Here is a 26,062-nt window from a genome sequence, read left to right on the forward strand (position 1 = left end):
CAACCGACTAGGATGGAAAGACAGTAATGCTCAGAGTGCCGAGCTGCACGAGACTGAGTTCGCTTAGTGTTGACGACGCCGCGGCTCGAACCGCTATATAAAGCGTCACGTTATCGTACCAGTCGATCAGATCGTTGGGGCGCTACCCCAAGTCGCATGTTGCATGTGTATTACCAGATCGCGATGCATTAGCTCTTCCGAACCTTGGACCGAGGTGATACACAGCACGCAGGCGTCTCGGTCTGCCACAATCCAAGTCGCAGCGCTCAAGTGAAGCATTCCCATCACCCACCACCGCCATGATCCGACCGGCGTCGCATCAGCAGATGCAGCGTGTGGGGCAGCCTCAGCTTCAATCGCCTCGAAAGCCTCGCACCAATGCGCACTTGTTGTCGGCGTCACCACTCAAGCAATCGACCTACCCGAAGTCGCCGATCAAGAAGCATCTCCTGAATGCTGGCGCTTTTGCGCCGACGACACCCTCCGTTGGTGCTACCGTCGCATCGGATGATGAACTTGATCGCGTTTCGACATCTTCACTCCACGGGCCACTGAAGGCCAAGTTGCGCGCCTCAGTTCTGCAGGCAGTGCTACGTTTGCTCGACCAGGATGTGAACGCTCTTGCTGGAGCTCACGAGGTACTCCAGGCTGCCGCTGCGTTGCCTTTGGCCGAACCAAGAGTGCAGCGTGCATGCGTGCAAGCTCTACGTGAGCTCCAAGATTCTAGTACGAGCTCGATGCCGCCATCGTTCATTTACGATTCTGGCTCAGCGTTCAACTCGAACTGGGACGCACACAAGACTCCAGTCCCGCCACCAAGTCCACGAAAGCAAACGAAGGCTGTGCAGCAGTCAAGAAGCAGCGGGTGCACGATAAGCGCGACGAAGGGCTCGCTGCACCACTGCAAGGAGTTCTTGCTCGCCTGTGCCAACGAAATCCACGAGCTTGAAGACGATCACCCGATGATGTTCGACTACGCCGAAGACACGTCGTCGTCCTTGAACTTTGCGCAGCCTTCCGAGTCGCTGACAGACAAAATGTGCAAACACTGCGGTGCAGAAAACTTCGACTACGCGTCGACAGTCCAGGGATCCTCTGATGCCTCCGCTGAAAGCGATGACAGCTCCGATGACGATACGCGGGCCGACCAGGGCTCCCAGTTCTCGGAAGTACTTCACCGTGCCGAGTTCATGAGCGAAGTTGAAGACAATTCCGATGACGGCGAGGTAGAACTTGTGGGCAACACCATGTTGATCCGGGATCGCGTTGTCTGCCGTCATGTACTGCGGGCATTGCACGAGTTCGCCCAGTCCCAGCGCCAGAGTCACCTTAGGCGCTCGAGCGCACCAAACCTCGCTGTGAAATTCCGCGTCTTCGAGGCACTCAAGCTCCAAGCTAACATCACCCGCAAGCGCCTTGCCTTCCAAAGTCTCAAGAATGGTCTCCACTCACGTCTCCAGCAGCGTCCAACGGCGCCCGAGGGCAACCTTGCAGAGTCTCATTCGTCATCGCTACCCAGCATGACGTTCCGAACGCTGATGCTGCACCACTCCGACGTGTTGCTTCTGCTCCTGGCACTTGCCTTCCTGGCCAACCTGCCTGCACAGTACATCATGTAGACACAAGAACACGCTGCCAACGACCAGTTAGTCCATCAAACTGCAAGAGTAGAACGTCCGCCAGTAAGTAGCACCACGTGAACGTCGGGTCTCAACATAAATTACAAGCGGCGTTTTAACAGGTCGGTCGAGAATTCCTTCGGACTCGCCTGCAGGTTCAGCCGAAGCCCGTCCCCTTTCACTCGATGTCTAACTCACTCAGCCCGTTGCTCTACGACACGCCCGACGAGCGCATTAAGCCGCCACTCCTCTCGGCGAGGAACGTGCCGCTGGGCACCACAAAGTCCGTGAAGCGGCCGAAGCCCGAGCCCTGCGCGGCCAAGGCCACGTGCAGACACCGCAGCCAGTCCTTCATCTCACCCTCCGTGTATGCGCTGAGCAATACGCGACCTCTCTTGCCGCGGATGGCAAAGCGCCACATAGTGGCCTGCGAGCCGTCAAAGACCGAGTCGCGTGGCATGATTTCGATGCTCTTGGCGTTGCACTTGGCGAGGTCGATCTCGCCGCGCTTGCGGCCGTGCTCCTCCTTGTAGAATGTCATCTTGGTGCTCGTGAGCACGACGAAGCGGACCTTCCAGCCTCCGGAGCGGAGTCCAAAGCCCTGCTTGAACAGCAACCCGGACTTGATGACGCCGCCGCGGGGCACGCTGGCCGCGCGCACCATGACGCTCTCCCTCGAGATCGTGAAGCCATCTTCGTCCACGATGAGTGTGCGCGGCAGCCTGCTCGGGTCGCAAATGATCCTGTCAATGTCGTTGTCGTCCTCCTCGCTCTCCATTCGCTCAAGCAGCGGGATGGGGCCCGACGCGGGCATGGCCATGACAGCCAGCAGCGACTCGGCGCGGTTCAGTCGGTTGCTGTGGATCGCGTAGTTCTCCTTCTCCTCCTCCTCCTCCACGGTGGACACGGACCGCCGGTCGCGGGTGCGCGCTGCTGCAGGCGACGGGAAGTAGCTGCTGCCGGCGTCCGAGCTACCGGCGTCGCTGCCCTCGTACCAGTCGTCGTCGCTCGTGTCAGACGCGCGCGCGGGCGAGCGCATGCTGCTGTCGTCGCTTTCCCGTCCAATGGCGCGCAGCAGCTGCTGCTTATACACGGCGTTCTGGTGTTGCTGCTGCGAGACGCGCAGCATGCGCGACGGACGGAAGGCCAGCAGACTCGGGCGCGGCAGCAGCTCTTCGCCCTGCGAGTCCATCATGGCCGGCACCTCCGGGTCGTACGCGTCGTAGCTGTAGCGGTCTTCCTGCCACGCGCTGCTGGGCGTGAGTACCGCGCGCGGAGCGGCGGTGGATGGCGTGGACGGCTCTCGTCTCGGCGCCATGCTAGGCTTTGGCTAGTGGCGCAGTGCGCGCACAGGGGGTATGGAGCTGCTCGCACTTAGGATCGATCGTTTGATCAGGTTTATGTTGGTAACGAACTGAATGTATTGTGAATGCGCTGTACGCAACAAAGTGCGCCCCGCACCACATGGTGCACATGCGAGAAATGGTTCACTGACTAAAGGTTAATGTATGTAAAGAGAACTGCGAAAGTAGGTATGCTTCTCAGACTAGATGTGGAGATCGCATTTTGCTCCGTACAATGAGGGACAATCAAGCAGTGGGATATCTCATGCAAAGAGGACACGAACGAAGCGACGTGAGCTGCTGGCTACTTTATGGTGGAACGGCCGACCACGAGTTGACTGGCGAGACCGCGCTCGTGGGGCTGCAGACGAATGGGCAGTCGCCCAAAGTGACCGCTTCCGCGCAGCCAGCCAGCCGCAGCAGAACCCTTTGCGCTGCTCTCCATTCCGCAGGCCGAAGCCAGCAGGCGGGAGAATCGATTGAAAAAAGGGTCCGTGTCCATTGTCCAGCGCCAATAGCAGCCGACAATCCACCTGGGGATTTTCACTGAGACGTAGCACTCGTCCAGGTCGTGTGGCCCTCGTTCATCCGAAACAGACGCGTGGGGGTCTCCAATATTCATAGACGGCAAAGGCCCGCCGAGAAAAACGATCCTGTGGCGACAAAGCGCACGACAAATTGATCACCATGGAGCTGGCACCACCGCAGAGGAGACGGGGTCAACACTTTTGCCTGCATTCGCTTCCGTTCGGATCGTGAATTCAAAAAAATACTTCGGGAATGACTAATTGTCACATCGCGCTGCGCCCACACGACAATAGAGTGGTCGCTCCGTCGTGGCCGATTCGCGGTTGGGAGCTCCAACTTGGAACGGCCCTCCTTTCAGGAAGCGCCGGCGTGGACAAGTCATTTTCCTCGATTCGTCACCAAAACTACCCATAAACTTTCCTCCATTTTTTTTTCATCCAATCATCGTCTTCCAATTTCCTCCGTTTTGCCAGTGACGGATGGAGGTGAGCTTCAAGAAGAAGAGCAAACGCGGAGCAGGCTGCAAGCGCTCTCGACGCCCTCTAGACGATGCAAATGGCGCCTCTGAAGATGCGCAATGCGAGGATGTAGACGTGGAGCAGATCCAGCGCTCGATCAAGGAGCTGCGCGAGGACCAGCGACTGCGGGAGCAGGTGCTGCGGGGGGAGCTGGCCAGTCACAAGGCTGAGGCGGCCAAGAAGCAGCACAAAAAGATGGAAGCACCAGCGGAGAGCGCTCAGTACGGACTGCACGACCCCAAGAAGGAGGGATCGGCCAATCAGAAGCTGCTGACGCTGCTGGACGGACAGTTCACGGGCCAAAGCGCCACGACCGACAAGGACCAGCACGAGGAGCTCATGAACCAGTTCATAGAGGAGAGGCTGCAGAAGAAGCGGAAGACGGAGACGCAGCAGAACGCAGTCAGTGAGGACGCAGCTGCGGCTATGAAGAGTGCGGAGGACAAGCTGTTCGAGCTGCCGGAGCACTTGAAACCTGATGTACCGATGGGTAACCAGAGTTACGATGAAGGGACGGAAGGAGGGATGCTCATGGGGAGTGCAGGCATTGCAGAAGTGGAGCTGCCGGCGCTGTATGCAGAGAGGACGGAGAAGGCAACAAGGAGAGCGTTAGAGGCGAGTAAATCCAGCGCTGCAAAGCTGGATGCCGTGGGAGGACTTGCGAGCTCTGTGCTGCCGGCAAACTTCAGTGTCGACTTCAATCGACACCGAACGGACTATGTTGCGGAGATGAAGAGTCTGAACAAAGGTAAGAGGATGAGCGTGGAGTTGTTTGGTGAGGTGGGTTGGTGGCTGATGGGTGTTGGAATGCTGTGTACATTGTAGACGAGCAACGCGAGCGGGGGTTCCACAAAGGTGTGCTAGTTCACTGCGGTAATCCCAGTTTGATCAGTTTGACGTCTAACATCCTGTTGCTGTTTGTAGTGGGCAAGAATCAGGCCAGCGACGATCGTGCCGTATCCCGATTCCGCAAGTTCGAAAGTCGCAAGCAGAGACGATAGAGTAGGGCACCTTCAACAACAGTCAAAATGCTTGAAATTGAAATTGCTGCAAGTTGTCTACGCGCTCAAGTCCCCAGCATGGATGCAGCTAACGAAAACCCAGGGCTACACTGTCTAACTCATGTGGTACACATGTATACCCCGAGTGAGTGCCGTCGTTCCGGCTACTGACTCTCAACTGCAGCAATCGGCCGCCGCCACGTCACAAGCACCGACGGCGAGGCCAAGACACGTGCAAAGTATCCACAGACAGAAGCACTCGCCATGAGCTGGTTGTGGGGCAATGAGACGACGGAGCAAGCGCAGTTCGTGGTGAGCGCGTTACAGACAGAGCTGGACGAGCGCGAGAGTAAGATCAAGGCGCTGGAGGCGGCGCTCAGGCGCGAACAGAACGACATGACGTCGCTGCTGGAGGACGAGGTGCAGGAACTGGAGGCACGACGCAAGGCTATCGAACAGGAGCTTAAGGGCGTGGACGCGCTCATCAAGGAGAAGCAGCGGCTCATCCAGCGCAGCAGGAGCGACGCGCTCAAGAAGAAGAAAAAAGGCAAGAAGAGCAAGGTGGAGGAGAGTTTCCCCAAGCCTGCAGCTGCGGTGGAATTGAAGCCAGAGGCTGCTGCAATGCAGGAGAACGGCAAGAAGGAGGCGATGCTGTCGCCCAAGGCCAAGAAGAAACAGCAGAAGAAGAAGAAGGCTGCAGCTGCGAGGTGAGAGGTGGTGGAGAGATTGTGTGGGGTGATGTAGAGTACTGATTGTGGTGTTGTAGTACCGCTAGTGCAGGTGCAGCGCAGCCAACGGATGAGTCAAAGGTGCTGCCGATGGACAAGAACTTGAAGATGGTGGCGAAGGAGGAGCCTAATGTGGCCTTTATCATCCAACGCAGCAATGTGCGTGGTGTTTTCTGTTGAGTTTGATGCTGTGAAGGTGCTGACGAAGAGGGATGTGTCTTTGTGGATGGTAGAACTCGAATACCGTGGTGTATGCAGGATGCAAGTCGCCGGATGGCAAGTCGCTGGATGCGGCGAACCCCATCAAGGTGTTCTGGATCATGTACGAGAAAGAGGGCAGCCCGCGTGAAGATCTCAACATGATTGAGCGTAACACAGCATATGGTGTGACGTCGAAACCCTCGGATGTGCCGGGGGAGTACATGGCAGCTATTGCATCACTGCGTGACCGTGATTGCATTCTCCGTCTGGACAAGCACGGCAACGTGATGGCTCTAACCACCATCAACGGCAAGAAGAACATGGTGCTGCGACGTGTGTTTGTGCAGATGACCACGAGCTGGGGCATCCCGACCGTGGACTACGTGGACATCTTCGGTGTGGACCCAAACACGTTCGAGCCTGTCTACGAAAAGAAGAAAAACAAGTAACTAGAGGGATCCAACAGTCGTGTAAGTGTGAAAATGCAGTGCTCCTTTTCTTTGATCATGCTACACGTACTAGTACGATTGATGAGTCTAAATGGCACGGCGCATCATGACGATGGCCGCGGCACCCAGAGTGGTGCCCAGCACGCCGCGCAGGACGTCCTCGGGCACGTCGTGGGTGACGTACTTGGACGTGAGATACACGCCAACAGCCAGCGAGCCACCAATACGCGCAGCAGTTGGCAAGTGAATCGACTTGGCTCGTAGGTTGAATATCGTTGACGAGGCAGCAGTAGGCACTACCGAGAGCAGCGACGTGCCAATGATCGTTTCCTGTGGCATGTCGCTCGCAGCCGTCAAGTACGACGTGATGAGAATACCTCCTCCAAGTCCACAGAGACCAGAGATGAATCCCGCTGCGGCACCAGCGAACACGTACTTGGTGTTCACTATGGCGAAGCCCTTCCAGTCCTGCTTCACACGTTCCATGTACTCCGCCGAAATAGCAGCCGACGTCGCCGCCACCGACGGGTGCTCACCATCGCCGTTCTTGGACGTACGCGCCTTCTCCAGATCTTTCAGCTGCGGCACGAAGAACTGCAAGTCCAGCGGGTCCTGACTGTCGCTCCATTTGGGCATGTACGGGCTCTTCTTGAGGAAAATGAGCGGCGAGCATACGAGCATTGCAGAACCCACCACGAGCGACAACTTCTTGCTCGTGAGACGGTGCGCAGTTCGCACACCGTATTTGGTGGCAATGATGGCAGGGAAGGTGGTGACCAGCGCCAACGGCACGTTGCAAGCTCCTGACTGCAGATAATTCCACGCCCCGACAGACGCTGCAAGCGCCACCGCGCCCAATGAAGTGCCGTTGATGGCCTGCTGTGGTAGGGACGTGAACCGAGCCATAGCCTACAGTTGAAGAGCACAGCAATGGAGACATTGTCAGATTGAGTTGCAGTCTGGAGTGGCATATACTTTGTGCACACTCACCGGAATGAGGATGATACCTCCACCGACACCCGTGAGCGCCGACACGACGCCAGCCACGCCGCCTGCATGTATAGTTAAAGAACAATTGCAAATTAGTCTAGGAGGGATCAAATACTTCAAAGTAAGAAGATTTTTCCTGACCGGTGGCAACGCCAACGGAGAGCGGGATGGCGGTGCTCACGGTGCGTTCCTTGGGTGCAGAGCAGAGCACGCGGCGTCCCGGGAGGCTGTTGCGCGGTGCATGGCGGAGTACAGAGGCGCTCGAGCGACGGAGCGTGCTCGCGAGCATCTTGAGGAGTGAAATGAGCGACTGACGTTGGGCAGGCAACTGCCCTGTGAAACCTGTGAGAATATGTGATACTGAGTATTATCGGTTTCTAAAGCATGTTATAGCAGAGATATAATTTACAAAGATTATCAAGTTGTATACGATATCACACGTAAATCCTTTTATAAAGGTATTTAGAGGTTACCTATCATGTCGAAGACGTCACCAGTGACGCGCTTGTCTTTTGTACCACACTGATTGGCTAATACTAGAATTAGCAAATGCTCCCGAGACTCATGCGCCGCTTGCTCTCAACGAAGGTGTCGAGGCCGCTGCCGCACGCCAAGAAGGTCGAGAATGCAGCTTCAGCACAGGAGGTTGCAGGTGTAGAACCGGACAAGAGTATTCGCGAGTCTGCCGCTGCAAAAAACAACCCGTGGAGCCACTTCGCGGCCTTCAGCAGCATGGACGACTACGTGGACGTCACGCTCATCCAGTACAACAAAGACGACGACGACAAGAATGATTAGAGCTCCATCAGTTGGGAGAGCTACGTACAACTGCACAGAATACGTGTTTCACTGCTTTTTCTTCCAGAAACAAAATATAAAACCTCTTTCGTACTCGAAGGATTCGTGGAGCTGCCTAAATGAGCATGACCATCGGGTCGTCGCCGTCGCGAATGTACATGACCTTGTTCTGCTCCTCCAGATCCAATAGGATCTTCTCTAATTCAGCGCGGGGCACCGAGTCGCCTCTGGAGCGACCGGTGTTGAGCCGTGACAGGATGTCCGTCAGCTTGAGGCTGTCGTTGTCGTCATCCACGTCGGCGCCACTGCCCATTTCGGATAGCACGACCAGAACGTCGTCGGCCAGCGTATCAGAACTACAGTAACAACACGATCCACATACACGTTAGTACATGCAAATATCGCAATATAGGGTCGTCAGAACAAGACGCACCTCCATGATGTACGGTCTCGTTTCCTTGACGATGCGACAGGCTTCTCGGGCGTAACAGGGGTCTCAATCTCCAGTTCTGCCATCGCCTTCTCAGTGCCCAATTCAGGCAACTCCGGGGAGTCCAGTGGCCTTGAAAGAGGGGGCGCATCGTTCGAGTGGGGCTCGGAAGCGTCGTGGTACAGAGCAAAGCTCATGAGAGCCATTGCCTTCTCTGCATCCACTGCATCGATCGACTTGCTCAATCGAGCTTTTGCATGTGCTGATGCGAGACGAATCAGGGTTTCCAAACTACGTGCCGTCACAGGCAGTGTCCGTGCATTCTGCTGAGAGCGAAGCTCTGCGTATCCTTCGGAGATGAGGTCAATTGCACTGTCGGTCAGCACGGGCTGGTAACGCGTCTTCGCGTAATAAATGTACTTCTTGAGGAAATCTAGCGTGAGGATGCCGTTGCCGCTACCTTCGTACGACGAAGACTGGTACCCGCCGTGAAGTAGCGGGTCGAACTTCTGGAAAATGGCCTTGAACTCAGTTGACCGCTCGCCGGTGGCCTCGCTCAGCAACGCCATGTGGTCGGTAGAGCTCACCTCAAACGAAAGGGGTATGCCCTCCTGTCCCGGGCGAGTATACCGGTGCATCCGCAGGACGTGGTCCGAGATATTGCGGTCCGCACCACGGTCCAGACGGTCAAGCACCACGAACAGCAAGTCAAAACGCGACAGAAGCGAGTCTGGCAGGCCGATGTTTTCCTGTGGCTTCTTGTTCTTGTTGTACTGACCGTACACAGGGTTAGCCGCAGCCAGCACACTGCAACGCGCGTTCAGGGTGGCGTGGATGCCAGCCTTCGCAATAGTCACCGTCTGCTGCTCCATGACTTCGTGAATAGCCACACGATCCGCTTCACTGTAATGCAATGTCGAGTCAGCTAAGAACGATTTGATCTGCTCAAACAGTGAAGGCTTACCTCATCTTGTCGAACTCATCAATACACACAATGCCTCGGTCGGCGAGAACCATGGCACCAGCTTCCAGGCGACGCTCCTTCGTGTCCGGGTCGATGGTCACAGCAGCCGTCAAACCGACACCGGACGAGCCCCGGCCCGTGGTGTTAACAGCCAAAGGTGCGATCGTGCGGACAAACCGCAGAAGCTGAGACTTAGCAGTCGACGGATCACCCACCATCAAGATCTGTGTGGTAGGAAAAGAGAAGAAGAGTTAAAAATCAAGCAGCGCCAGGCCAGCCTCAAAGCGTCAGTCACACTCACGTTGACATCACCACGAAGATGTGTTCCGTTCTCCAGGTTCTTCTCGACACCACCAAGCAGCTGAAGCAACAGAGCCTGCTTGATCTCGGCGTGACCGTAGATAGAAGGAGCAATTGACCGAGATAGCATGTCGAATGCGTCGTTGCGTTTAGCGAACTCACGAACATGCGCCAAGTCTTCACCTGTCATGACAATGCCGTTCACCTCCTTGCCCAGGAGCTGGACGTTGTTGGCGATCAGAACTGTTCTGAAAACTGCCGTCGACGAAGCTGTGCTGTTACCACCAAGCGGGCGGTAGATACCAACCACTCGAACCCGATCACCTGGCTTGCACTTGTCTACAATGTCGTTCTCCACAATGATCTCGCATGACCGCGGGAGCTGTCCAAGTGGCGCCGTCTCGGGCGTTTCCTGCATGCTGATCATCTGGTAGTCCTTGTACTGTGACAGTCCGAACTCGGTCTCCAACAAGTTCCCGTTCTCGTCCTTGGTCGGGTACACACTGGACGTCGGGGCGCCAGTGATGGACGTGTTGTCACGGTACTCCCTGGACAGAATCGCGTTGGTCTCCTTGCAGTAGTGCACTGAACGCACGACCTTCGGCCGCACCGCCGAGCACTTGGTGACGATCCCGTGGACGCACACCATCTGAGTGAGGTACGATGCCAAGAGGCCTCTGGGGTTTACGTTGTGGTGGCCGAAATCTCCTTCGAAGCCCACGTGGAACTGCATGTCCTTGGTCGCTTCTGCCTCCTTACTGCCGTACGTGCTGTCCATATTGAACACGAGCTCCTTGACGGCCTCCTCGAAGGGTGGCACGAACTCCGCCGGGTTGCGCAGCAGCCTGTTGACGATGTTGTCCTGCGCGCCCATCACCGCTGGGTCCATGAACGAGCTGTCATACTCTCGCAGGTCGTTGAGATCCACCACGAGCCGCGTCGTTTTCTGGTGCATCATACTGTGCACCTTGTCCGAGTAGGTTCCATCCTGCGGAAAGTGACAATGGGGGAAACGGCGTCAAACGACGAGGAAAAGAGGGGGCAGGAAGCTTGGCACGCACGTCGCTCTCAAGGAAGGCCTGGAAATACTGCTTGTGGCGACGAAAGGCCTCGTCCAGCGCATCCTGCTGCAGCTCCATGGCGTCTACTCCGGTGGCTCTTGCCGCGCGCGCGAATTTCGAGTGGGCCTCTCCCCTTTTAAAAACGGAGACTTGGAAAAGTGACACTAGTCGTTCGGAAGAGTGACGGAAGGATGTGATTGGTGGAAACGTGATTCGAATTTGAATTTGGGCTTACCGGTAGGTTTGTGCTTTTGTGATTTGGACATTTATCTGCGACGTGTGACAAGAGATGGCTACATGACGTTGCACACCTCCGACGTGATCCGCGCCACGTGCTTCTTGACGAACAGGTAGTTGTGCGGACGCTCGTCTTCCAGTATCCTCTTCTTGCGCTGAAGATCGGCGATTTCCTCTCGCAGTTTCAGTCTCTCTTCGTCCCCGAGCCGCGCCATGCGCTCCAGCTCGCTGTTGATCTCGACGAGCTCCGCCACCTCGCCGCGATGCCGCTTGACTGTGCTACAGATCCACAGCACCAGCTTCGTGTTGCTGCGCAGCGATTCAGGGATGTCGGTCAGTCCGTCGTTGCCTTCGCAGCCCACTTCTTCCAGCAGAGGACAATCGCAGAGCGTGTGTGGTAACAGCGTGAGCTTGTTGTGACGCAAATTCAGCACACGCAGATATTGCAGTCGCCCAAGCTCTGAAGGTATTGTTGTGAGGTCGTTGTAGGACACGTCCAGCTCTTCTAGACGTTCACAATACTGCAACTCGCTGGGAAGCTCTTCGAGGCGGTTCCGATGGAGGTCCAGCTTGCGCAGGTTCACACAGCGCGCGATCTGCACCGGGATCGATGCAATCCTATTGTTGGCCAGCAAAAGTTCACGAAGCAAGTCCAAGTTGCCGATAGCCTCCGAGATGTGTACGAGCTGGTTCCTCGACACATTGAGCACCAGTAGTGAATGCGCATAAGCCCAAACCACCTCGTCTAGCGTCACCCAGTGCTTGTCCTGCAAGTCCAAGATCCCATTCTCGTCGGGAATCAGCGATGCATCCACAAGGTCCTCCATTGCGGAGCACGTCTCAATGTGGTGCAATCATGCTTCGATGACTAGGAATAGCAAGACAGTTTCAATTGAATTGCAAAGATCAACCAAGGCTGCAACAATTCACACGGGGCAGGTGATCACCTAAATACAGTAACATAGTGATAGTGCGTGCCGTGCTTCCAGTCAAGCGTCCTCGAGTACTCACCCGAATTAACGCCGAAAATGATGCACCTGGGCCCCAGCCTGGTGAGCTCCACATGTTGAAGTTGACATGTCGATTGATTGGTATACCTGGCTACCAGCTCAGGAAACTGAAGCTGAAGAATGCTGCCGGCGTCGAAGGTAGCGCTCTCTCCGAAGGTTACGACCATATGATTTTGACGCTGTTGTCGGGCTCATTCGTTGGAACGTGCTAGCACCTCCAAATCTTGGTTCAGTTTCATTTCGAGGCACAACTTTGAGCAGTGATCTCCATATTTCGTCCGGTCTCACCGGAATTGGAGCACACGATCGCGTATTGTGTCGGATCCCATGCATCAGACGCCAATTCTGCTCCAACGAATGGTGCTCGAACAACAAGAAGCTCAATCGCGTGGTCATTGGATATTGCGATGCGTTTGCTTGTGCCGAGTCAAAAAATCGAGTGTGCTGAGCTAAGACGAATGCTCCTCTCCACCAACCTCACGAGAAACCGTTCTCCCTTTCGCGATGAAACCCGAACAGAATATTTGATGCACACCTGACGACGATTGCTTCGCGCATTATAACGCCAAACTGTCTGGCATCGTTGCCGACTTCCACTCAGCAACACTTCATTCTACCATTTACCACCTCGATACTCACCAACAACCAAAAGTCAAACACCCGAAGGTGCGATGCTTGGTAACATCCTGCAATCGCGTCTAGTGGCCGCCATGTCCTGCGTTGCGCTCGTCTTGGCATCATCAACGAATTCCGTAATTGCTGAGGAATTGTGCTCGATAGTCCCGTACTCGTACACTGTGGCCACATCGACGTACCCAGAGCTATCGACGGCGCTCAACACACTGGAAAAATACGCCATCGCCTCGTGGTTCACCGATCGTTCGTCGTCCCAAGAGCGGTCAAACATGGTCTCTCGCCTCCTCGGCGAGTGTGCTGAGGACACCCGCCTCAGCATCGTGGTCTACGGCATTCCCAACAAGGACTGTTCTGGTGGATTCTCCTCGTCGGGCAGCGTGACGAGCACGGATAGTTACAAGGCCTTTTTGAAGGAGCTAACGGATGCTATCGGCGACCGCAAAGTGCTTTACGTTGTCGAGCCTGACGCTGTTGGTCTACTAACGCAAGATGGAGGATGCGGTGTATCGGCTGGATACCTCGCGAATCTCAAAGTCGCGGTGGAAGCCTTGTCCATGAACCCCAACGCAGAGCTTTACCTTGACGTTGGGTACTGGATGTTGGCGTACGCTAGCAGCGCCACCAAGGTGGCTACCGTGATGCAGCAGCTCGGAAGCTCTGGGAGAGTAAAAGGTATAACCATCAACACGTCCAACTACCGGTCCAACGAAGAATGTGCTGGGTACTGCGACAACTTCCAGGCAGCTATGGGCTCCTCCGATATGAGCTGTATTGTCGATACGTCCAGGAACTACAATGGCTCGCCAACAACTGCTTGGTGTAACATCCCCACGGCTGGTATCGGCAAGCCACCAACATCAGCGACGGGCTTCTCCAATCTCGACTACTTCATGTGGATCAAGCCTCCTGGAGAGAGCGATGGAGAATGCTGGGGTGGTCCTTCGGCGGGATCCTTTTTTCTCGGAGGCTTCAAGTTGTTGTGGGACCAAGGCTACTTTGTGAGCGAGCTCGGTTTTCCAAAGATTGGTGAAACTTCTGGCGCCAGCACTAGTACAAGCACTACCATCACGACTAGCACCATCACTGTAGCTACGACAGCCGCGCCTACTATAGTAACACCAACCACCGCTCCCACAACCAGTGCGCCTTCTACCACAGCACCAGCCGTGACCATATCTGTCACGATAGCACCTGTGACGACGGCACCGGCCACGACAGCTCCAGCTAGTACCACGCTATGGCCATACACCACGTCAACGCGCAGTGCCTGCAAGGCCAGGAAGCGTCTGCGCTCGCTCTGAGTGGCAAATACGCTGTGCAACACCCAGGTCCTGCCTGTTCCGTCTCAGTATTTCGGTAGTTGTCTGTAAGATCGGCGGAACGCTTTCACACCGCCAAAAAGAGTCGGCGGTGCAGGCATTGCATCGCTTCTCCCAATAAATGTTTGCTTTAAGAAATACTACAGCGGTGTGTGCTCTGTATTGAATCAATCTTCACACTTTCTACCGAGTGCTGGATGTGGAAATGAAAACAAGCTTCTACAACGTCGCAGTTTACGCCACCCACGTGACCTTCTCGTCAATGGGCTTGCGTGCTCCCTTGGCGATCTTGGCTCCCTCCTTGATGGCGCCAACGTAGAAGAGGCCCAGACACTTGTCGTCCTCGCCGAGTTTTAAGTGCTGCTTCATCTCCTTCGACTGCGTGATGGGCGGGCCCGAGCTCCAGTAAGCTCCGACGTTGTGTGCCGTGGCCACAAGGTGCATGTTTTGGACGGCGCAGGCCACCGCGCACATCTCCTCCCACTCGGGGATCTTGCCGCTCTTCTGGCGTTTCATGCACACGGCGACGACGTAGGACGAAGCAGTGCAGTTGAAGACCATCTTCTTGTGCTTAATCTCCAGGAACTTATCGGCTGGGACATTGTTCTTGTACACGTCAGCGAGCAGCTGGCCAACCTCCAGGCGCGTCTCGGGGGACGCGAAGATGACGAAGCGCCAGGGCTCCGTGCGGCCGTGCGTGGGTGCCCAGTTGGCGCTCTGCAGCATCTTGTCCACGACGTCGCGCGGTACCGTCTTGTTGCTGTCGTAGTCGGGCGGGAAGACGCTGCGGCGCTCGGCGATGAGCTCCTCGGCGGTCCAGAGCTTGTCACCATTGCCGTTGCGCACCGTCGTCTTGGTCACGGTCTTGAGCGTCTTCTTGCTTGAGGCGGCGATCTCGGCGCGCAGCTTGAGCGCGTACAGTGCCAGGGCCACACTGGAGGCGGTGGACACAACCGCGAGCGTTGTGGAGGTCTCGGGGGACAGCATCGTACGTGTGCAGCACAAGGCGAAATGGGAAATGAGCCGGCTGACGTATGTGTGGCTGGGATACGACGGAATGATGGTAGTTCGGTGACAGGGCGTATGCTAGTGGTCGCTAATGCCACACAAGATTACTCTCTTCGGACGCGTCGATTGGTTTGATTATGTTCCTGCCACCAGTCGGTGTGGGCTACACACAGCACGCGCCTTCGTCGACAATTGGCCCAAACCGTCGGATCAACTACTGGTAGCTAAAGGCTGCCATGCTCGCCGCACAAGCCAAAGCAGCCCTGCGACGCACTTGCCGCCTTCCCCGCGCGGCTTCCTCCGTCCCAGTATCTGCGCCACTGCAAGCTGCGCCTTCTAAGTGGAACAGTCGCCGCCAAACACCTCGAAATGACTGGAAACTGCGCGTCATCGGCGCTTTAGCCGCTGGATTGGCACTCGGCAGCTCCCTATGCGAACAACCCGCAGACAATGAAGAAGAGCACGGAGCCCCCGCGCCTGTGGGGGAAGCACGGCCAGAACTTCCAACGTTTACGTTCGAGGAAGTGCAGAAGCACACGGGCGCCCACAAAAGCGGTACGTGGGTCGTCTACCGACACGGCGTCTACGACATCACCAGGTTCATCGTCTCGCACCCGGGAGGAACCAAGATCCTCTTGGCTGCCGGCAACTCCATTGAACCTTTCTGGCAGCTTTACGCTGCTCATAACCACGCAGACGTGCACAAGATTCTAGAGAAGCTGCGCATTGGCAACTTGCGTGAGGAAGATGTCGAGATGCTGGAGGCTCTGAGGAAGGAGCGGTACGGGGACGGCCCGTACAGTAAAGATCCGACGCGTCATCCGGCGCTCAAGGTGAACTCGAGCATGCCGTTTAATGCCGAACCGCCCGCGGAGCTGCTGATGGAGTCGTTCATCACGCCGAACGATTTGTTCTTCGTGCGCAACCACTTGCCCGTGCCGGAGGTGGATGCTGAGCATTTTACGTTGAAGGTCTCTGGACTGGGGATTGGGAAAGGAAAGCAGGTTGAGTTCACGCTGGACGACCTGAAGAGCAAGTTTAAGCATCATACGGTGACGACGACAGTGCAGTGTGCAGGCAACCGGCGTGCAGAGATGTCGGGTGTAAAGCAGGTGAACGGGCTGAGCTGGGATACTACCGCGCTATCGACAGCTAATTGGACGGGTGTGCTGCTGTCTGACGTGCTGGCGAGTATCGGTATCACTGACGAGGATTCGCGGCAAGGACAGTGTGACTGCGAGGTGGGCGAAAACTTGGACGTTTGTGGTGATTGCAACGCAGTTATTCAGCACGTGCAGTTTCAAGGTCTAGATGCCGACACGGAGGGCAACACATACGGTGCGTCCATTCCTGTAGCAACAGCACTGGACCCCCGAAAAGATGTGTTGCTCGCGTTTGAGATGAATGGCGAAACAATTCCGCGCGACCACGGTTTCCCTCTCCGAGTTATCGTGCCTGGCACTACTCTCGCGATGACTACTGGAAGTTTGCCGGTGACTCGATTCAGGAGCTGCCTGTTCAGTCCGCGATTACCGAGCCCAAGAACGGCTCTGTTCACCTTGTGGATGATGCATCAGATAGCTCGATTGTAACTGTGAAGGGTTATGCTTGGAGTGGTGGTGGCCGTAACATCATCCGCGTGGACATATCTGCCGATGGCGGAAAGACATGGACACCTGCGGAGCTTCACGAGTCTGGTAAGCGTCAGAAGTACAACCGTGCCTGGGCTTGGACTCCTTGGGAGCTTGATGTGGAAGTCCCACCTGGCACGAAGAAGTTAGATATCATGTGCAAAGCGGTCGATGCATCTTACAATGTGCAACCTGACACTATCGCTCCCATTTGGAATATGCGCGGTGTGCTAAACAACGCCTGGCACCGAGTCCACGTTTCCGTGGAGGAGTCTGACGAGGAGGAGGAGGAAGAAGAAGAAGAAGAGGACGTCGATAGTTAATGTGTCTGGCGCTCGGGATAATGTGCTCGCACAAACAAACGACTAAGCTTATAAAGTCTTTACCAAGCATGCGATGCATTAACGAAAAGTATCTTGAACCTTAGCTAAGTCCTGGATGGATAGAGAAGCCCGCGCATAGTCTTTAGCATGATGTCGGACCACTGCGTCATAGCATCACGCAAGTCCTCAAACTGGCACCCAGAAAGCGGAAACTCGGGTCGTCGGACTTTGTAGAATGCCGCACGCCGCATCGTGACAACCACATCGTCCAAATTACCCACTTGGTTGCTGGAATTCGTCGTCGCCTGTCGTTTATTGGTTGTCAACACGATTGCAGTCGATATATCCTTGCGGACACGTGTATCTGAGAGGTAGGGATATCTTTCATCCTCATCTACAGAATCCGCGACCATGACAACACAAGGCTCTCCGTCGTACCCATCGTCATTCTCTCCTAGTATGGCTCGGAATGAAACCACGTTGCCCTCTGTAGTGATGCCACTTTCATTCGTAGTTAGTATCCTCGTGTTGAACGCTTCATCGTCAACAGCATCGTAGTCGTCCCGAATCGTGAGGTGTCCCAACTGCTCTGAGATGATGATCTCCATGTTGTTCTTGTAGAATGACAGCGCATCGTACACCTGCTGAAGAGACTTCACCCCGGGAAACTGAATCGTCTCAAAGCGAATGCAGCACAAGTCACCGTGGCCATTCTCAAACTGGTTGAGCGAGAACTGCGTCTTTAGTGGGTCGCTAAGTCTCCCCGGACCCATGACGAACTCCAGCGCGTTGCGGATCTTCTCGTCCCGCATCGCCATCAGTGCAGCACGTCGCTCCTTCCAGTCGTTCGTGAGACAGATCCGGCTGTAGAGTGGGTAAAAGTGCTGGTCCGTTATACACCGTGACATGGCCGACTGCATCTTGGCCACCTCCAGCTGCTGCGTGTGCATAGAGTAGAGCAGCGCCGAGTATTCCACCACTGCAGGACGTAGCACAAAGTCCTTCTGGAGAGCCAACGGAGGCGGTAAGTGCCTGGTCTTGAGCACGGCCACCCCCGACTCCAGAAGACGAATCTCCTCCTCCAGCTTCTCCTGCTCAAAAAGAGGTTTAGTGCGCTGCTCTCTCTTTGATTTACTGGTCTCATTCCCTACCTTCCGCTCTGCGTGAGTGATTTTACGTCGCTTGTCGGGCGTGAGAACGCGCACACGAGACGCGTCAGGACTCAACTGGTCCACTCGTGGGTTCACGTAGCTGCTCGTTATCATATTCACTTGCGTCCTTTGACGACGATTTCCGACTGACGCTTGACTTCATTTTTACCCTCGCTGTGGTAAGCACCATCATTCCTTCATTTGTATATTTGAGGAACAAGATGGCGTATCTACTGCGTTGTGGAGCTCGCCTGCACAATACCCCAGCGTGGACTGTAGGTTCTTATTCGACTCGGTCTATCACTACGAAGAAGACGCGCAAATGGTTGGTACCCACTCTCGCTACCGCTGGAGCTGCTACGTTTGCAGTGCTTCTACTGCGCGATGCGGGAGATACTGGGAAGACTGGGGAACTGGAGCCGGAGCTGCCGGCGTTCTCGATACGGCAGGTGCAGGAACAGGCCTGGGTCGTGTACAGACACGGAGTGTACGACATGACGGACTTTGTGGGGGGTCATCCTGGAGGGAGGAGGATTTTGCAAGCATCAGGCAAGTCGATCGAGCTTTTCTGGCAGCAATCGGAACCTCACTCGCGTGCGGGTGCACTGGAGAAGCTGGAAGAGCTGAGAATCGGGAACTTGAAGCAGGAGGACTTTGACAGGATGGAGGAGGTGAAGGAGAAGGGATTCGAGTCGATCGGAGACCAGGAATTAGATTCTTCTGCTTTGCAGCAGTACTTTTTCATTGAGAGCGCGTCATCGTTACGTGCTCCGGAGGTGGACCTGGAGGCTTTTGAGCTCAAGATATGCGGTTGTAGTGAACTGGATGGAGAAGAGGAGATTGCGCTGGCATTGGCTGCCCTCAAAACGGAGTTCAAACAACACCGAGTGACTACGACGATTCGCTGTGCCACACCGCGAACTGCTGATGTACACGTATCTACTGATAGGCGAGTTCCGGCTGAATGGACAGGCGTGCTCCTTGTTGACGTGCTTGCTAGTGTCGATAACTCTACGGCGACGGACTTTGATCAGGTGCGGTTCGAAGCGCTCGACACGGATGCGCAGGGGAGAGCGTTTGGCACCTCGATTCCAGCAGCGATTGCTCTGGATCGAGATGTTGGCGTACTGCTCGCTTATGAAATGAATGGCGAACCCATTCCGAAAGAGCATGGATTTCCGCTTCGCGTGGTTTTTCCTGGGGCCACTGGTGCTCGCAACGTCAAGTTCGTCCACCGAATCATCCTTATCTGAGGTCGCATCAGGATCTGACGAAGCAATTTTGAACAGACAACTTGCTGTTCTTCGAGCCTTGTCGGGGAGGTTGAGGCTCACTGCAAGTGAAAAACGTGGTATGATAGTGCCCCGTGCATGGCAAGCATCCTTTTCAAAGTGGAGTTCACGCAGTCCACTGGCACGCGTGTCGCGTTAGGCAAACAAAGAATCGTTCAGCAAGCATGGAATCCGAGCCCCGTGAGTCGGAGGTCAAGATCCGAAAACGCAGCGCTTTTGACATCCGCCTTCGTCATTTTGACGCAGCAACACGAGGATCCTGTTGGTGCCGTCTACTAGTGATGGATACCAGCTTTACCAACAAGCAGCGAGAGGTGTATGGCGCTCTTCCCAATGTACATTCGACACCAGTTTGGCGGAAGGGTCGACGGAGGTTGAGTGTCGGTACAGTAGTCGGTGTTGAAGGCAAAAGCGTACCGGTACATGTGCTAATCACGCAGCACATCCAAAAGCGAATCCTCTGACTTGCTGCCTTGCTGCCCGCGAACCTGCTGGCACACTCAAATTGACTCAATAATGCTGTTTCGACTGGGATCGCGTCAAATCCCAGGAATAAAGACAAATGAACCGTGATCCACTATACAGTGCAAGTGCTGTCCGCCCAACAACATGCCATTTTCGATTTTGCTCCGCGGTGGAAACGAGCGTTTCGGCTGAAGTTGGAAAACAATGCTCCCAATCCGGTCCCTCGCAGCCTCGGCTCTCGCCTGCGCTCTCCTCGCTGTTAACCCGTCCCAGGTCGTCGCTGACTACACTGTGGTGGCAAATGCGGCCACGACGGTGCAGGGCTCTTGGGATGGATGGGGCACCTCGCTTTGCTGGTGGGCTAATGTCTTCGGTGATCGCACGGATATCGCCGACGCCCTCTTCACTCTGAACGAGACTGTGACGCTGGACGGTGCGACGTCAGGCATCCCGGCTCTTGGCTTTAACATTGCGCGTTACAACATCGGTGGCTCGAGCAGCAACGTCGTTGACGACAGCGGCACGGAGGTCGCGATGAAGACATCGGAGAACATGCCTGCGTTCAAGTTCATGGAGAGCTTCTGGCTGGACTGGATGAGCAAGGACCCCGTCTCCACGAGCTGGAACTGGAAAGCTGATGCCAAGCAGCGCACCATGCTCACACTCGCTAACGAACGTGGGGCTAACGTCCTCGAAGCGTTTTCGAACTCGCCACCTTGGTGGATGACGAACAACCGCGCGACTGCTGGCGGGGACAATGGAAAGAAGGACAACTTGCAGGAATGGAACCACGACGAGTTCGTGCTGTACCTTGCTACGGTGGTGAGCTACGCCAAGGCGAACTGGGGCATCAAGTTCACGTTCGTCGAGCCGTTCAATGAGCCGTCTGAGACGTGGTGGGAGTACCCGGGTAAGCAGGAAGGGTGCCATTTCTCAGTGGAGACGCAGCAAACCATCTTGCCGCTTCTTCGCAAGCAGCTCGATGCTCTTGAGCTGCAGGACGTGGCTATCGCGACTTCCGATGAAAACTCTGCCACGGAGGCGCTGGGCACGCTCACTACTATGTCGGCGAATGCCGACGTCATGGGCGCTTTTGAGAAAGTAAACACTCACGGCTACGAAGGACTTGAGGCGTACCGTGGCCCTGACCGTGGTGGATTGAAAGACCTTACGAACAAGCTCACCAAGAGTTTGTGGGACTCTGAATACGGCGAGAGTGATGCCACGGGTCTTACTATGGCCGAGTCGATCGGCCTTGACATCAACGAGATGGGTGTGTCGGGTTTCGTGTACTGGCAGGCGCTGGACAGCGGCGGCTGGGGCCTCATCCAGTCCAACCCGGGCGACAACTGGCTCGGCACGCCAAACCCCAAGTACTATGTTTTGGCGCAGTACTCGCGTCACATTCGCGCCGGCATGACTATCCTCGCCACTGACGACCCGAAGACGGTTCTGGGCTACGATTCGGCAAAGAAGCTGCTGGTTGTGGTGACGGTGAACATGGGCGAGGCCCAAACGATCAAGTTCGATCTCTCAAGCTTCGCATCCGTGGCCGGCCCCGTGAATGTGTGGACGACAGAGACGAGCGGCACTGGAGCCCTGTACAAAGCAAGCACGTCCGCCGTCTCCGGTCCGACGTTGAACGTTGGGTTCCCTGCGGGCTCCGTTCTGACGCTCGAGATTCAGGGCGTCGAGATGACGGCTCCTTAATCCTCTTGCTAAAGTGGTAGAGGGACACAACTTGCATGTAGTTGTGGTACGCTTCTTTCTTTATTGTGCTTCAAAATTCTTTCTGAAATGGACACTGGAGGACAACCTCGTACCGTATGTTGAAGTACATGTACCGGTAACGACACCACTGATTCGCTAAAAAAATAAAAAACAGATGTAATGTCAGCCAATCCCGTCACTTCCGTTTGACTGGGTCAGCATGGCGAGTGCTCGAGGTGCCGGCAGTGCCGCCTTGAAGATGCAGCTGCGCAGCCGGAAGCGCGACTTTGCTTCATCCACTACAACAACCGTCAATAACAGCGTCTCAAGTACCAATACCCTGAAGAAGCGAGCTGTGAAGTCAGAATCGACGTCCTTCGGGGTCACTTCTGTCGGCCACAAGGTGAATGTGGTTGCTCCAACCAGTTCCAACTTTCCAGTGCTATCGGCGTTGAAAGAACGAGCGAATCAAGCTTCGAAAGACTCTAAAATCCTGCTGGAGTATCCAAATTTGGTGCCGGCACGTCTCATCCGTCGGTACAAACGCTTCCTGGCCGATGTTGTGCTGCTGGACGGAGCTCCGACGGACAAAAGTAGTGAAGTGGCTGGAAGTAAGACGCCTACAGAGGAGGGGGGAAATGGAGAAGCGAAGGCTGATGAGGTGGTGACGGTGTACTGCCCGAACACGGGGCCCATGGTGGGGCTGCTGGATGGACTACCGAATGCCCGCGTGCAGCTATCGAAGAGCAACAACCCCAAGCGCAAGTACGCATACACGCTCGAGATGATTCAGATTCACGTACGTGCAGATGTAGCCATGGCTCGAGGCTAATGGGGGTTAACGTTCTAACAACTTTTTGTTGCAGAATGGAGAGAGAGGCGTTTGGGTTGGCGTGCATTCGACGTCTGCGAATCGGATGGTGGAGCAGGCGCTTACGTCGCGATGGTTCTCTGAGCTCGGGGACTATGATTCTGTGCGGCGCGAAGTCAAATTCGCCAAGAACAGTCGTGTCGACTTTGTATTGACTACAAATGGAGAAGATGGCAGTGTCGCTCACGAGAAGTACGTTGAGGTGAAGAGTGTCACCCTCGCGTTGGAGGGAGCAGATGAAAGGTCTTCACGCTGCGCTGTGTTCCCCGATACGGTGTCTACGCGCGCCCAGAAGCACGTCACGGAGCTCACGGAGCTTCTGTCTTCTAAGACAACGGAGAGCGAGGGAGAGAAGGAAACTGCTCCTTCCAAGCTGAGCGGGGCGATCATTTTCTTGGTGCAGCGCGACGATTGCAACGAGTTTGCTCCATCAATTCAGCACGACAAGAAGTTTGCTGAGCTATGCACTGTAGCAGCCAAGAGTGGAATCCAGTTACTAGGCTACAGCTGTGCATTGGAGCCTGATGAAAAAATAAGTTCTGGAGTTGTACGGCTATTGGGACCAACGCCGCTGCAGAAAGCTTAGTGTAAGTTTGGTGAGTGCCAATACTTTAAAAAATTCATGCCTGTCCAGCAACATAAGCTACGAGCAACCTAATTTTTGAATTGGCCAATGCTGCCGAAGGGGACGAGGCGTCGGCGCTGTGTGGTGCTGGCGGACGGCTCCGCCATCGGGTGCTACCAGCGCAACGCGCACGAGACACACACGGTAGTGCTGGAGGCCTCGGGCCATAGCTACTCGTATATCCAGCCAGATGGAACGCGCTCGAGACACTTGACGCCCACTGCGCTCTCCAGTCATCGCGCCTTGGTGGTCGACACGCTCACTCTGCGCAACCGGTTTACGGACAAGCTGCCGTATCTGCACCTGCGACTGATGAATGCAAGGTACGTGAGCTTACAGCGACGCATCAGAGCGCCGCGGGCGAGATGGCCGGCTTCGGGAGGGAAGGTGAAGGTCTCGAGACTGTACAACAGCGACGACAAGTGCTTCGAAATGCAGTCGATAGAGGGCGCGGCGAAAGTGCGACTGCATGCCAGTGGGAAGCTGGTAGAGATCTTTTATTTGGTGGAAGTGAAGGTATCGGACGATGAGGTGGAGGAGGAGACCAACCACGCCCACTACGCTACACTGCATCAGACGTTCGCTGTTGACCAAACGCCGGAGAGCTTCGCGCTGCCGGTGGAGACGTTGGTAGCGGTGAAGGCGGCGTGGGATCACGACCGAGGAGCGGAATTTGTGTACGGGGGGATGGGTGTGAAGGAATCGAATTTGGTGATTTCGCAGTTGCCGAGGAACGGCGCGTTTGCTGCTCGTCCAGCGTTTTCGGTTATTGCTACGAGGAACGATGGGGTCCAGATGCCTGGCGAGCAGGAAAATAGTCTTTCACTGGCGGAAATATTACGGGTAGCTACGCTGCCGTCGAAACTGCTGTACCACCGTGTTGTGGCGGAGGTACTGGGAGATGACTCGACGTTGGTTGTGTCTCGCAAGGCAGACAATTCGCTGCCAGAACTTGTGGTACGTAGGGTGTTTGCTTGCGAACAGGGTACTTATTACTCCATGGAACTAACTAGTTATTTTATATGTTGGTCGGTTAGGTGCAAATGGACGGCGAACACTCGCTGTTGACCGGGAGCGATGGCTTTTTCACTTGGTACGGTGAAACTGGACGGTGTCAACACCGGTTCACGCGCGAAACGGTTCCACCATCGTCCACCATTGACACCAAGAGCTCCAGCCACTCGGTTGTGTCACTTTGCCAACACGTCGATTACGTCCTTCAGGCATTGAGGTACCCTGCTCAAATGAACAACCAGGACAATCGACCAGATTCGCCGTTGGGGACGGACGAGCTGAAGCTGGTGGAGAAGGTAGAAAACGAGCATGGCCGATTCCGGGCGTTCCGTGATGGCCGTGTACGCATTGCATTTGCTGATCGCACCATCCTGCAAGTTGAACGCGATGGCGAGTGCTGCTCCTTCTTCTTTCCTGATGGCAACTCGGCCAAAACCACGTTGGCCTCAGCACCACTTCGACACCGCGCCTACATCTATCAGGCTCTCGAATTCGGTGATTGGGCTTTCTCGACCCAAGAGGAGCGGATGCAGCGTCACGTGAAGCGACAGGAGGCACAGGCTGTTGTAGCGAGAGAGCTTCAGCGGATCAGCGTACGCTGCGGCATGAACACTGAGATCGAGAGCCTCCAACAGGAATGCAGCAAGGACTCAAGTGTGAAATGTGGCAAGCAGAAGGAGCAATGTCACGCGATGCAGATTGGCACCGAAAATGCATCGCTGGCGCTGTCATTAGCTACAGTACGAGAGCTTCAGGCGGCTACATTGCAGCACATAGCTAGCGTCGATCACGCCCTAAAAGTCGCAGCAGCACACGATACGTAAAGTCACCAGGGAAGCGAACAACGACACACTTTGATCAAACGAAACTGTCTATCTCACAAAATGGACCGAGCACCGAAGCAGTCAAGCCATGTGGACCAAAAGTGGCATTTACGGGTGAACTGGTCGAGCTTGCAGAGGCTGCTACGGCACCACGAGTTTCCACCACGTCCCCTACTTCCTCTTCCGCAGCGTCTCGTCGCTCTCGTTGGACGCTACCTGTGCCTCAATGTTCTTGACAGCCTCCTGGGCCGCTTCGGCCTGTGCCATGGCCTTGGCACGAGCAGCCTGCACGGCCTTCATCTGAGCCTCGGCCGCCTTGCGCTGTGCTGCCATTTGCTGTTCGGCGATCTGGTTCATAAACTGCACGGCCTGGGGGAAAATCTTGTCGGGCCAACCCTCACCTGGCAGAACAAAATGACACAAGAGCGACTCGTCAGACAGACAGCAGTAACAACAATAGGGACAACAGGGTGTCCGTACCGGGCTTGAGCTCTTCGGCTTCCCGACGCACGTCATTGATCTCGTCGTTGATGAGCTCCTCGGCCAGCTTGTAGCTCAGGAAGGAGCCGTCCTTGAGGATGTCGTTTTTCTTGAGGCGCTGGATGCCCGAGCTCTCCGACTGGATCTTGCGGATGAGCGGGATGTCGGCTACAGCGCGACGGAACAGCAGCTGGAAACACTTATCCTTCTCGTCCGGGTGCTGCGCCTTGCCCTGGCGGTACTGCTCCACCTCCTCGGGCAGCGCAAAGTCGAAGCCGTTGATCATGGCTTGCAGCGACTCGTCCACCTCGTCTGTCTTGGTAGGGAGCAGCACGCGCGCCGCCATGAGCAGCAGCACGAGCGTCACGCCCGTCACGGCGAGGGCCACGATCTGCAGGTCCGTTAGCATCATAGTAGCGGTCTCGAAGGCGGCGTCCGCTTGCGATGGAGTTGGCGAGTGACTGTCGACGCTCTCTGCCCGCTACGTGTCGGCCGCGGACCGCGCATACACAAGTTGTACACAACATTCAAAAACC

General features: G+C 55.6%; 17 protein-coding genes across 17 annotated transcripts; 10 read left to right on the forward strand and 7 right to left on the reverse strand.

Moving 5' to 3' along the window:
- Window positions 1-299: 299 nt before the first annotated feature.
- On the forward strand, window positions 300-1,619 carry KRP23_13959 (uncharacterized protein; the record flags this gene model as incomplete). The annotated part of the gene is made up of 1 exon (XM_067884737.1): window positions 300-1,619. One exon carries the CDS (start codon window positions 300-302, stop codon window positions 1,617-1,619), a length of 1,320 nt encoding a protein of 439 aa, XP_067738118.1.
- A 211-nt stretch (window positions 1,620-1,830) lies between these two features.
- KRP23_13960 (uncharacterized protein) lies at window positions 1,831-2,937 on the reverse strand (the record flags this gene model as incomplete). The annotated part of the gene is made up of 1 exon (XM_067884738.1): window positions 1,831-2,937. The coding sequence occupies one exon, from the start codon at window positions 2,935-2,937 to the stop codon at window positions 1,831-1,833; it is 1,107 nt and encodes a 368-aa protein (XP_067738119.1).
- A 1,032-nt stretch (window positions 2,938-3,969) lies between these two features.
- On the forward strand, window positions 3,970-5,009 carry KRP23_13961 (uncharacterized protein; the record flags this gene model as incomplete). The annotated part of the gene is made up of 3 exons (XM_067884739.1): window positions 3,970-4,756; window positions 4,834-4,863; window positions 4,933-5,009. 3 exons carry the CDS (start codon window positions 3,970-3,972, stop codon window positions 5,007-5,009), a joined length of 894 nt encoding a protein of 297 aa, XP_067738120.1.
- A 264-nt stretch (window positions 5,010-5,273) lies between these two features.
- On the forward strand, window positions 5,274-6,387 carry KRP23_13962 (uncharacterized protein; the record flags this gene model as incomplete). Its single annotated transcript, XM_067884740.1, has 3 exons — window positions 5,274-5,716; window positions 5,776-5,896; window positions 5,971-6,387. 3 exons carry the CDS (start codon window positions 5,274-5,276, stop codon window positions 6,385-6,387), a joined length of 981 nt encoding a protein of 326 aa, XP_067738121.1.
- Window positions 6,388-6,474: 87 nt separating this feature from the next.
- KRP23_13963 (uncharacterized protein) lies at window positions 6,475-7,666 on the reverse strand (the record flags this gene model as incomplete). The annotated part of the gene is made up of 3 exons (XM_067884741.1): window positions 6,475-7,296; window positions 7,378-7,439; window positions 7,519-7,666. 3 exons carry the CDS (start codon window positions 7,664-7,666, stop codon window positions 6,475-6,477), a joined length of 1,032 nt encoding a protein of 343 aa, XP_067738122.1.
- Window positions 7,667-7,926: 260 nt separating this feature from the next.
- KRP23_13964 (uncharacterized protein) lies at window positions 7,927-8,175 on the forward strand (the record flags this gene model as incomplete). The annotated part of the gene is made up of 1 exon (XM_067884742.1): window positions 7,927-8,175. One exon carries the CDS (start codon window positions 7,927-7,929, stop codon window positions 8,173-8,175), a length of 249 nt encoding a protein of 82 aa, XP_067738123.1.
- A 115-nt stretch (window positions 8,176-8,290) lies between these two features.
- Window positions 8,291-11,008, reverse strand: KRP23_13965 (DNA replication licensing factor MCM3; the record flags this gene model as incomplete). Its single annotated transcript, XM_067884743.1, has 5 exons — window positions 8,291-8,531; window positions 8,609-9,508; window positions 9,570-9,793; window positions 9,871-10,857; window positions 10,931-11,008. 5 exons carry the CDS (start codon window positions 11,006-11,008, stop codon window positions 8,291-8,293), a joined length of 2,430 nt encoding a protein of 809 aa, XP_067738124.1.
- Window positions 11,009-11,223: 215 nt separating this feature from the next.
- Window positions 11,224-11,994, reverse strand: KRP23_13966 (Plant intracellular Ras-group-related LRR protein 7; the record flags this gene model as incomplete). Its single annotated transcript, XM_067884744.1, has 1 exon — window positions 11,224-11,994. The coding sequence occupies one exon, from the start codon at window positions 11,992-11,994 to the stop codon at window positions 11,224-11,226; it is 771 nt and encodes a 256-aa protein (XP_067738125.1).
- An 854-nt stretch (window positions 11,995-12,848) lies between these two features.
- On the forward strand, window positions 12,849-14,114 carry KRP23_13967 (Endoglucanase E-2; the record flags this gene model as incomplete). Its single annotated transcript, XM_067884745.1, has 1 exon — window positions 12,849-14,114. One exon carries the CDS (start codon window positions 12,849-12,851, stop codon window positions 14,112-14,114), a length of 1,266 nt encoding a protein of 421 aa, XP_067738126.1.
- A 252-nt stretch (window positions 14,115-14,366) lies between these two features.
- Window positions 14,367-15,119, reverse strand: KRP23_13968 (putative NAD(P)H nitroreductase YdjA; the record flags this gene model as incomplete). Its single annotated transcript, XM_067884746.1, has 1 exon — window positions 14,367-15,119. One exon carries the CDS (start codon window positions 15,117-15,119, stop codon window positions 14,367-14,369), a length of 753 nt encoding a protein of 250 aa, XP_067738127.1.
- A 257-nt stretch (window positions 15,120-15,376) lies between these two features.
- Window positions 15,377-17,094, forward strand: KRP23_13969 (Sulfite oxidase, mitochondrial; the record flags this gene model as incomplete). The annotated part of the gene is made up of 2 exons (XM_067884748.1): window positions 15,377-16,585; window positions 16,648-17,094. The coding sequence occupies 2 exons, from the start codon at window positions 15,377-15,379 to the stop codon at window positions 17,092-17,094; spliced, it is 1,656 nt and encodes a 551-aa protein (XP_067738128.1).
- A 104-nt stretch (window positions 17,095-17,198) lies between these two features.
- On the reverse strand, window positions 17,199-18,359 carry KRP23_13970 (uncharacterized protein; the record flags this gene model as incomplete). Its single annotated transcript, XM_067884749.1, has 2 exons — window positions 17,199-18,185; window positions 18,246-18,359. 2 exons carry the CDS (start codon window positions 18,357-18,359, stop codon window positions 17,199-17,201), a joined length of 1,101 nt encoding a protein of 366 aa, XP_067738129.1.
- Window positions 18,360-18,466: 107 nt separating this feature from the next.
- Window positions 18,467-19,498, forward strand: KRP23_13971 (Sulfite oxidase, mitochondrial; the record flags this gene model as incomplete). Its single annotated transcript, XM_067884750.1, has 1 exon — window positions 18,467-19,498. The coding sequence occupies one exon, from the start codon at window positions 18,467-18,469 to the stop codon at window positions 19,496-19,498; it is 1,032 nt and encodes a 343-aa protein (XP_067738130.1).
- Window positions 19,499-20,206: 708 nt separating this feature from the next.
- KRP23_13972 (Endo-beta-1,6-galactanase) lies at window positions 20,207-21,712 on the forward strand (the record flags this gene model as incomplete). Its single annotated transcript, XM_067884751.1, has 1 exon — window positions 20,207-21,712. One exon carries the CDS (start codon window positions 20,207-20,209, stop codon window positions 21,710-21,712), a length of 1,506 nt encoding a protein of 501 aa, XP_067738131.1.
- Window positions 21,713-21,932: 220 nt separating this feature from the next.
- Window positions 21,933-23,169, forward strand: KRP23_13973 (Sugar fermentation stimulation protein-like protein; the record flags this gene model as incomplete). The annotated part of the gene is made up of 2 exons (XM_067884752.1): window positions 21,933-22,511; window positions 22,579-23,169. The coding sequence occupies 2 exons, from the start codon at window positions 21,933-21,935 to the stop codon at window positions 23,167-23,169; spliced, it is 1,170 nt and encodes a 389-aa protein (XP_067738132.1).
- Window positions 23,170-23,256: 87 nt separating this feature from the next.
- KRP23_13974 (uncharacterized protein) lies at window positions 23,257-25,046 on the forward strand (the record flags this gene model as incomplete). The annotated part of the gene is made up of 2 exons (XM_067884753.1): window positions 23,257-24,165; window positions 24,246-25,046. 2 exons carry the CDS (start codon window positions 23,257-23,259, stop codon window positions 25,044-25,046), a joined length of 1,710 nt encoding a protein of 569 aa, XP_067738133.1.
- A 171-nt stretch (window positions 25,047-25,217) lies between these two features.
- KRP23_13975 (uncharacterized protein) lies at window positions 25,218-25,938 on the reverse strand (the record flags this gene model as incomplete). Its single annotated transcript, XM_067884754.1, has 2 exons — window positions 25,218-25,447; window positions 25,527-25,938. The coding sequence occupies 2 exons, from the start codon at window positions 25,936-25,938 to the stop codon at window positions 25,218-25,220; spliced, it is 642 nt and encodes a 213-aa protein (XP_067738134.1).
- Window positions 25,939-26,062: the final 124 nt, after the last annotated feature.

The sequence above is a fragment of the Phytophthora ramorum genome (genome assembly GCF_020800215.1).
Source record: "Phytophthora ramorum isolate Pr-102 chromosome Unknown Phyram_PR-102_s0019, whole genome shotgun sequence".
NCBI lineage: Eukaryota > Oomycota > Peronosporomycetes > Peronosporales > Peronosporaceae > Phytophthora > Phytophthora ramorum.